This window comes from Suricata suricatta, chromosome 4 (genome assembly GCF_006229205.1).
Source record: "Suricata suricatta isolate VVHF042 chromosome 4, meerkat_22Aug2017_6uvM2_HiC, whole genome shotgun sequence".
NCBI lineage: Eukaryota > Metazoa > Chordata > Mammalia > Carnivora > Herpestidae > Suricata > Suricata suricatta.
Genome location: NC_043703.1, coordinates 12,897,649 through 12,907,347, shown reverse-complemented (window position 1 = coordinate 12,907,347; position 9,699 = coordinate 12,897,649). Strand labels below are relative to the sequence as shown.

At 40.1% G+C, this 9,699-nt stretch overlaps 1 protein-coding gene across 6 annotated transcripts in view; it reads left to right on the top strand.

Annotated features, from left to right (window-relative positions):
- The window catches only part of MBNL2 (muscleblind like splicing regulator 2), a 152,505-nt gene extending 143,045 nt beyond the window's left edge, over window positions 1–9,460 (top strand). For 4 of the 6 annotated variants that reach the window (XM_029936522.1, XM_029936518.1, XM_029936517.1 and 1 more), the window contains one exon: window positions 8,988–9,091. In XM_029936522.1, coding sequence (XP_029792382.1) covers window positions 8,988–9,002 — 15 coding nt within the window. In that variant the 3' untranslated portion in view covers window positions 9,003–9,091. Of the gene's footprint in view, window positions 1–8,987 lie in introns of all 6 variants that reach the window. The other 2 variants (XM_029936519.1, XM_029936516.1) reach the window with 1 other exon arrangement.
- The last annotated feature ends 239 nt before the right edge of the window (window positions 9,461–9,699 follow it).

The window sequence follows — 9,699 nt, the reverse complement described above, 5'->3', positions numbered from 1 at the left end:
TCCTCTTGGGAGTTATTAGGGAAGACAGATGGTAATCTGGTTTAGCTATCCACCAGCCTGCAGAGATACCCACGCGGTGCAAGCAGAGTGAGAGAGTCAGGCTCAGAAGGTCACGAAGCTCGTGGATGGCACACACAAGCCTCGTGAAATTCCACTCCAGGACTCTGATTTTTCCTTTGTGCCATAATTTTACATGCAATTAAGTGGTTTTCTTAACCAACCTCTCTCTCTCTCTCTCTCTGACTCACATACGCAGACACACAGGCAAAGAACTAAAAGAGAAAAGAAAATACTAATTTGCTGGAAATTTTGTTAGATGGCAGAGTCATCCCACCAATTCCAGAAACGTGCAAGACAAGCATAAGACGGACTTCATGACCCGCACACAACACTCATCTTAACCATTCCTTTTACTGGATCGTAGCATTTGGTTACTTTTTTGCCTTTAAGTGTCCTAAAAGCCAGTTCTTAGGCTGGATTATACATTCTGCTCCACTGTTAGAGTGAACACTACAGCCAAAATGTGCTCAGGATTCTAAGTCTAACATAATGGAGGTGGATAAAAGCAGGGTATTGAGTAGAATTGAGGACTTTACGTTGAATCCAACAGGATCTTGTGTTTCTGTGATTTTTTTCTTGGCCCGAATCTTCAATTTATTACACAAAGCAAAACCCCATATTGAAAAGAGCAGGTACGAATGACCGCCCTGGAAATCTCTTTTCTATTGCTGTGTAAACTGTTTTTTAAAGGTATAAAGAGTTTTCTTGGATTCCACTTTCATGTCCAGAGGTCACCTTCACTGAAATAGCCTCAGATGTGGGCAGCCTAGAAAGGCAGGTAGCCTCACTTTCTATACATCTCACTGAAAATATTCTAAATATGAGACATCATATTTAGAAAAATATTTTGTAATTTTTTCCTATAATGTTTTAGACTATTTTCTTTTTTATAGATTTACTTATTTTGAGAGAAAGCATGTGCATGTGCAAGCAGGAGAGGGGCAGAGAGAGCGAGCGAGAGAGAGAGAGAGGATCCCAAGCTGGCTCTGCACTGTCAGCGCAGACAGGGCCTGACGTGGGGCTCAAACCACGAACTGTGAGATCATGACCTGAGCTGAAATCAAGAGTCAGATGCTTAACCACTGAGCTCCCCAGGCTCCCCAGAATATTTTCTCCGATAGTGTGGCCCAAATCTTATATAGTATTTCTTGATATAGTAGAGGAATTTAGCTTTCTTTAATATATAGAAAGTCCCTAATTTTAAAAGTGTTTGTTCAAAATTCCCTTTGTCACTTGGTTTGAAGCTCAAATAATTTTCCTATAGAGACAGTGATGAACTCAATGGTAAGGTCTCCAGGTTGGCCTATCATAGTTTACTTAGCTCATGACATTGCTCAAGGGTAACACTGTACGAACAGCATGGAATAGGCCGCATACCATGCACATGAATGTTCCCCTGTCATTGCATCCTTGGATGATGTGTGGACTCTTAGGCGATCTGTGGGCTAGATTCCTGTCTCACTGTAACACCAACAGAGATGATACTCAGAATCCCATCAAGGGACTTGGATTGGTTGAGGCTGGGGGTGGGGTAGATACAGGGATCATGGGCAGAGCCTCATCCCATACTCATAAGAGTCTGGATTTTTCCATGTGGGCTCATTTGAGAAGTGTAGTCTTACTCACATCAAGAACTTCCGTGTATGTATTTTATTCAGATAAATCCAGATAATACAAATTGTCGGTGTGGACTCTGGTCAGGAACCTTTAGTGAGGCCAGGGTTATTGCCTTTCATGCAAAACCTTAATTATTAATATTTTTAAATGATCAATTTTTATGTATTATAAAGTATATCTGAAGAATTTTTCTGTTCAGTATTATAGGATAAAAAATATTAGAAATGAGTCCTCAACAAAATGATATGTCATTGAAAACAAAAGAATTAGAACTTTGAATGTAAATTTTCTGTTAAGGAAGGAGGACAAAACAATAATCCAGACTAAACTACTCTTTAAGGTCTGCTAAATACTGTGGGCATTCTGGTTGCCTTGGGTTGCTCCTTTTGAGAGAGAAACTCATTGTTATATTTGAGAAGTTTCTTCCTTAACCGGCACATTGGCCTACCCTTCCTACATACATGCAAACCCATTTTGAAAACAAGTCAAATATGGCAAAAGATGCTGCCTTCTCTCAGAACAATATTCTCCCAAATAATGACTGGGACTATTTTCCAAAGTGCATTTTCATATATATATATACCACTAATTATCTTTGAATTGTTTGTGTGGTTCAAGTTTACACATCATCTTGAAATAGGCCAGAGTGCTTACAAATGTTCACTTATTAACCCATATCATTAGAATTACTCTGATAAGGTTATGTTCACTGAGACCAAAGACATTTGCTCTTGACTTTAGTAATCCATTCTGTGATTAAGTACAGAATGATTTTCCAGGCAAAAATGGACACACGGGCCTCCGCCTTTGTACAATTCGCTTCAACCGAAATACTTCACAAGTTTGGCCTCTCAGACAAAATCAGGGAATTTCGGACAGTTATGACAGACGTATGGAGTACTAGAGAAAAGACGGAGGGAATATTAAACAGTGGACAGACTGAAGGAAGGAGGGATATCAGTAGATAGTGGTAAAGAGAAACACGCATGACAGAATAGAATGAAAAAAAACCTATAAACAAAGAAAAAAATTACAAGGATGGTGAACAACAAGCAAACTTCCCTAGCTTGGCCATAGCTGTTGGAAATGCCATTTGGTTTTCACTTTTTAAATTAACAGTAAGTTCTGTTTAAAAATATAGTGAAATATACTTTTAAAAATTGCCATCCAAGGAAACAGGGCCTTGTAGCCATGAAAAAGATTGTCTAAGGAATCAACCAAGTCTAGAAGCTTTCTTCAAGCGGCTCTTTTGTTCATTTTCCATGTTTCCTTCTTTGTGAGTGATTCTTCCCCAACCTGGAATATTTTTCCCTTATCTATATATAATAGGGAGTAGGGGACTGGTTTATTTTTCTTGAATATTCCCTAATTCTGAGCTTCCCTGAAAGACTGCAGAGACATATATTGCACAAAGGGTTCTTTTCCTGCCCCATTACTATATCTCACTTGTGGGTGGCCTGCTGGCCTTCTGCTGATGGGAGCCTTGTGGTCTTGTGTCCTCGGTAAATACTTTCTCAGGGCTCCATACACCCACCAGTGAATATGTGCCTCCTATATGCCCAGTCCCATCCTAGACACTAGAGACATAAAGATGAAACATGGCCTCATTCTTAAAAACTTTGCTGTGGACCCAGTTAATGCAACAGCCTTGCTCAGAAATGGACACTTGAGATCCCACGCTAATGGTACTCAGATCCATTGAGATTCCTTCAGAGTCCAGCAGAACCATGCCAAGATTTTATAAGGCATATTTTATCCACATCTTCAGACTCAGCACTATAAAGACACTATTGGATGGCTATTCGCAGGAGGATTTAAGTAAAACATTGTTCCTCTCTTCTAATTACTTTGGGGTTTGGATCTGTAGGAACAGTTGGTCTTTTCACTGAAATGTTTTTCCTATCAATTAAGCCAAACAGTAAAGTCTTACTGACTTTAATATTGAGCTAACATTTTGAAAGATAATTCATCTGACATCCCGTGAATCTTTGTAATGAACATATTTATATAAAAAGTGTGAATATTTCTAGAAGTCATCTGGAAGCTCACCATTTCCTAGGGTGTTCATATGTTCAGTTCCTGGATATCCACCACGAGGCAGAAAGTGTTACTACTTGGTGCCTCTGAAGCCTGGAGAAATCCTATACTGATCTGTCTTAGTTGGCGCCCTCTTGCACGAGGGCTAGTTAGTTCAGCAATTGAATTGATGATGCTGATGCACTCAAGTTCAGTGTTTCAGCCTCTGGATGGACTATTTTTCTTTCAACCAAGTGCATTTCTTACTCCAACAAGCTCTTTTTCAAGAGTCCGCCAAGAGTAAGAGCATATGGATAGCCCAGCCAAAATCCAACATCATCTTGGAAGAGTGGCAATGTGGGTATTTCATATCTGGTGAATCAGTAAAGGGAGGGACAGGACTTTTTTCTTAGAGGGTGCCTGTTGGTCAAATACCCTATTCCTTCAGATGAAAGTCAAATGTCTGAAAGTTGCAGGATTAACTCCCCAGTTGTTGCCTACAGCACTGACTGCTACCTGGCTCAGGAAGCTAGCAATCCAGGCTTAATGGATATCTCCTCCCAGGAAGTAAGGCACAAACCAGCGTTCAGCCCAAAGACATATTTGACCCACAGAGTTGTTTCCTAAAATGTCAAGTAGTTGATGAATTTCCAGGTTCTTTTGGAAAAGAAAGGTCAAGCATGTAGAGCCCAGGTTTCTGCAGGTAGCAATTGGTTAGCTGCTCCTGCCTTCCTTCTAGGCACAGGCCCTACCGTCTGCCACACTCCCTACCTGACCCACTCACTCATGTGCATTTCCTGCCTGGGCCCCACAGTCAGTAAACTTAATATGCAGGGACCCAGTGTTCTTTTTAATAAATTTGACTACTGTTGCACTATGAATCAAATGGTACAGGCACTTCACTGAGGATGCAGAGATTATTAAATGGCTTCTCATAACACATTTGATGGGAAAACAACCCATGTGATATTCTTTGGGGCCATTCAAGCTTTGTCTTCAGCAAACATACATTAGACTAATTGTATACTGGATTCATATGGGAATAATTTAAGGATATGGATTAAGCAGAATCATAAGACTCTTAACTCTGACCACCTGAAGGAAATGCTAATGAATAAGTAGACTCAAAAAAAAAAAAAAAGTAGACTCCATGCAGCCATGAAATATTTTTTGCATCACGGATACTCTTCTTAGAACCAGAGGGTCTACCAAAGAATTATGCATGAGCTCATAATTTGAGATCAAGTGTGTCTCTGTTTAAAAAAAAAAAGAATTGCCAATATTGTGGGCATCAGCTAGTTTCATTTTGTGTGTTCTCCTTTAGTGTTAAAAGGAATCAAAAATAATACTTTCAAAAGTTCAGATTTTTGATTTACCATACAAGATTGGCTAAAATCTTACTTTAGCCCTTTCTTCATCATAGAAGGTTCTCCTTCTATGAGAAAAGACTTAAATTTGAGACTGGTCTATCAGAGAGATGAACAGAAGTACATCCTGTTCAGTGTATTTGATTTCTTTCCCATCACATACTCTACGGGGTCCCCTGAGGCTAAAGCAGTAGACCTGTGACTGGGGGGAGGGGCTTCCACCGCTGTGAGCAGGCCTCTGTGCAGCGTCCATCGTCCATCAGGAGGAGTCCCGAGGAGGATGTGGTTGGCCCCCCAGGGCAAGGACCAAGCAGCCCCAGGGTCCCTCCGCAATTTCTCCCTACGTGGCTCCTGCAGACAGTCACTCCTGCCTCCTGCAAGGTGCTCCACGCTGTTGGCTCTAGACCCTGGCTCATGGCCCTGCCTTTCCCTGGTTCCCAGGCTCCCACAGGGCTTCTTCTGAGCATTGATTTCCACTGGCTCCATTAGAGGTATAGACATGCCCTTTGGAATCACTGTTTCCCCTGGTCATCACAGACGGTCATTACTCCCTGGAGGAGACTCCCATACCAGCAGACAGAATGCGCTAACAACTCTAACTCATGCTGGCTTGCACAAGCACTTTGTACATTGTGCAGATGGGCTAGAACCATTTGTGCTGCTTTTCCCATGTCTGCAAAAATATGACTGGCAATACTGATCTAGCTCTTAGGACGCCGGTAAAAATCACTCAGAGCCTCCAGGAAAATCAAGGAGGCATCTATTCAAATTAAAACAAAACGACAATGATGTTTCAGAGAGGAGATTTCTGGGGCCCCCAGCATGGTGACCAGCTCTCTGGGTTGCACATATTCTGGCAGACCCAGGGGAATTTTCAATTGTCCCTTCCAAGGAAACACAGGCTGCAGTGGCTGGAGGTCGAGGAAGGGACTTTGGAGATCTGTCTCCGTTTGGGCAAGTGCAGGACAAGAAGGGTGCCGCTGATGGCCAGACTATCGAGGTCACTTTGGTGAACTGTGACCTAATTAACTGTTCTTTAAGGTGGACAGGCACAGGATTAGGACTTGTTAATATCAGAGTCATCGCCCATGTTCCAGGGCCACGTGTCAGCCTGTTCTTTTAAGAATGCACATTTTGTACCTATATTGAAATATTCAGACACCCACGGAAGGTTTTTATCCTGCTGGCCATTAAAATTACAATGGAGATTGAAGAAGTCTTTGTGTGTAGAGCATATTTTATAGGTCCACATAGAATTGGTATGAAAGAAAATCTCTGAGAGGCAGCAGGGAAGCACACAAAACGTACTTATCCGTCTGTATTTTAAAATTTTGTTTCTTTGCTGGAGTTAAAGACATAATCTACTAAAGAAAAACCATATTTAAAACTAGACAGAAGAGCCCTCTTGACCTCAAAATGGCTTCCCTCCACCCTTCCCTCCACACGCCCTGCCCACCCCCCACATACACACTTAGCTCTTCCCTTCCCTCCAGGGGTACCCTCCAGTTGGGAATTGTTCTGTCCCCTCCGTGGGCCCAAAGTCCTGTCATGTCCCACGTCTTACAACATCAGAAGCAGCAAATAGGCAGTAGCTGTATCAGAGGCATTCAGTTGGTAACTCTTCCTCATCTGGACTCCTGACTGTGTCTCCAGACTGTATGTCACCCCACAGGACACTTGATTCCAATTGTACCAACAGGCTGTATTTCTCAGGTAGGAGGGAGAACTAATAATCAACTTACATTTTCAAGAAAAATGCTACCATCCAAAAAATGAGACACTCAAAGCTTTCTTACCTCCTAAAATCAAATCTCTTGGACCTCTTCAGGCTCGCAGCTGCTAGGAGAGTAATTCATTTTTTTTGTGCGACATCTGAGAGTCCACAAGTTAGCCAGGGCACAGCCGGAGTTTCCCAGTGTAGAGGCCAGACGGCAGTAACTGCTGACAGTTCGGTGGTTGCATCGGCCATTTGTGTTTCTGTCTTTATCCTTATGACGAATCCTATGTAAAGTGAGGCAGAGGGTCCCGACAAGCTGGGTGAGTCAGTTAACGTTCTCAGTTAACTTCAAGGTTAATTTACAATTCCACTAAACCTGAGTGGTTGTACGTGTCTCTTTGCCCAACGTAAATCCAAAGCATTGCTGTAACTAATTTCCGTGATACCAGTTTCCCCTTTGGTGGCTTTCTGGAGAATACTTTCCTTTCCAGCCAGAGAAGAGTATCATTCTATATGGCAATTTAGTGCCACATAAAAAACAAGAATGTAAATATATTCTAAAATCTATACTATTTATATATCAAGTTAAGAAATTGCAAAAAGGTTTTCCATAAATATTTTAGAGAGACTTGCTGAAGTAAAATAAGAAAGAGAAAAAGGACATGACTTGGTTTCCTGGGGCCCGTTCTTATTTGGAAACCTCACAGACAGCATTGGAGCTAAGGGATGAAATAGAGTAATTTCTACTTAATAAGCAAATATCTAAATCCAAGAGTGAAGTTATAATACAAGCAGCTGAAGAATTTGGTAGTAGCAATTTTCAATGGGTTCTTCAATGATACTATGACAGTATTTACACATAAAATTCCTACATCTCATTTTTATTTGTGCAAGGACATCAGAATATAAGTACACAACACGAGGAACGCTAGTTTTCCCAATTAATGTTAAATTCCTAGAACTTTAAAAAAAACAGAGAATGATCATATCTGAGAAGTTTTGTTTCCATTTAGCATAAATATTTCATATAAATGAGTTTTTCCTCTATTTTTATCAATTCCATACACATCTGTATGTTCCAATAAATTAAAGGATATGGTTTACTTCATGGGAGGAATTATTTGAGTTTGTACTATTGAGTATATACTGAAACTGTTTTATGTAAACCGCAGGAGCACCCACTTAAAAGGAAAAATGTCCACGTGTCAATTCTAACATAAAAGGATAAGAAATCATGCTTGTAGAAATAAGGCTTTAATCAGGACTTGCATCCCAGTGTACAGGATTATTAGCTTGGCCATAAAGAATTTTTACTGGCTTTTCCTAAACAAAGAGTCTTAGCAGTTTGATAAATAAATATTTCATTAATTGCACAAAGTTTGGTTGAAGCATTGCACAAAGAATAAATAGTTTTGTTAGAACGTGTTTAAAGCTTGGCTTTTTAAAACCTTGACCTTTAGAGGACTGGGTCACCCAGGACAAACTCCCTGTCTTTTGCAAAAGTACAAAGTCAGAAATGAACTTGGAAATGAGACTCCTAGGACCCCGATTTGCATTTGATAGTTTAGCGTTATCTGCTTTTAGATTTATTAAGAATGCTTTAACTGCTTTATTAGAACATTGTCCCTTTTTCTCTTTAATTTGGGACATTCATACGTTCTCTACTGGTTATTATATCTTAGGAACAAAATTACTTTGGATGGGAACACACCTCTGAATTTTACATGCATGTAAATAGACAGATAATACTTAATTTGTTATATATTTAAGAATGTTTATATTTAAACCTTTCCCACAACTTTACATGTACAAATGAATTCTATGATTAGACTCCCTGATCACCTTAGTGAATACTTATTGAGTGAATATGTGAACATACAAGAAAGAGGCATGAAGCAAAGACTAAAAAGGAGATCAGGATCTAAACACACTGCATGCCCACATATGCGCTGTCAGAGTTTTACAGAAAATAAGATTCTGTGCATTTGCCTCACTGCTGTTTACAGCGGCCACAGAGCAGCAGCGCCTAAGTATAAAACTTTTCAGCATGGAGGGTGGGATTGTTCAAAATGCCCATTGCATCAAAAGATCAAAGTATATCACAATGAGGAATTGAAGAAAATTCCTATTTTCAAAGAGTAAAAAACTTAAACTCGTGATGTTCCCTCCCAGCAGGATGTCTAAAGCATGCTTGTCTTTTTCTTTAACAGATAATTCTGAAATAATCAGCAGAAACGGAATGGAATGCCAAGAATCCGCATTGAGAATAACTAAACATTGTTACTGTACATACTATCCTGTTTCCTCCTCAATAGAGTTGCCACAAACTGCATGCTAAATAAAGATTTAGTTCTTCTGGACAGACCACAACTGTAAGAAGCTAGTGCTGCTATATCACATATGAGTATTAAATATGGTATGCTTAGTATACTCCAACCTAAGATAGTTAACTACCTGAGACCAGCTGTGACGTTTAAAGACATAAAGAATAAAGTTTACTTTTCAAGGGTTTCTAAACATAGTTTCTGTCCTAGGAATATTGTCTTATCTCCATAACTATAGCTGAGGCAGAAAGTCCAACCAATGTACTCATTTCGATTGAGAATACTTCCAAGGTAGCAATAAGCAATTAGCATTAGTTTAAAAAAAAAAAATCTATTCCGAGGGCAGGTTTGATTCTAACGCCAATTACTGTCATTTCATTTACCCACGGGATCAAAGAGTATGTTTCGCTTCTTCACAACATGAATGCTGCAGCAAAGGTGGGAAGTGAAGTAAAACGGACACCTGTCCCGCAGGTCTAAAATTTGAATGGAAGTTCAAGCACAAGTACGGGGGACACATCAAAGTGTGGTTATTTGGTTTGCCTGGAGATGCCGCTTTGAATCATGTGATTCTAGAATAACATTAACTAGATGGAAA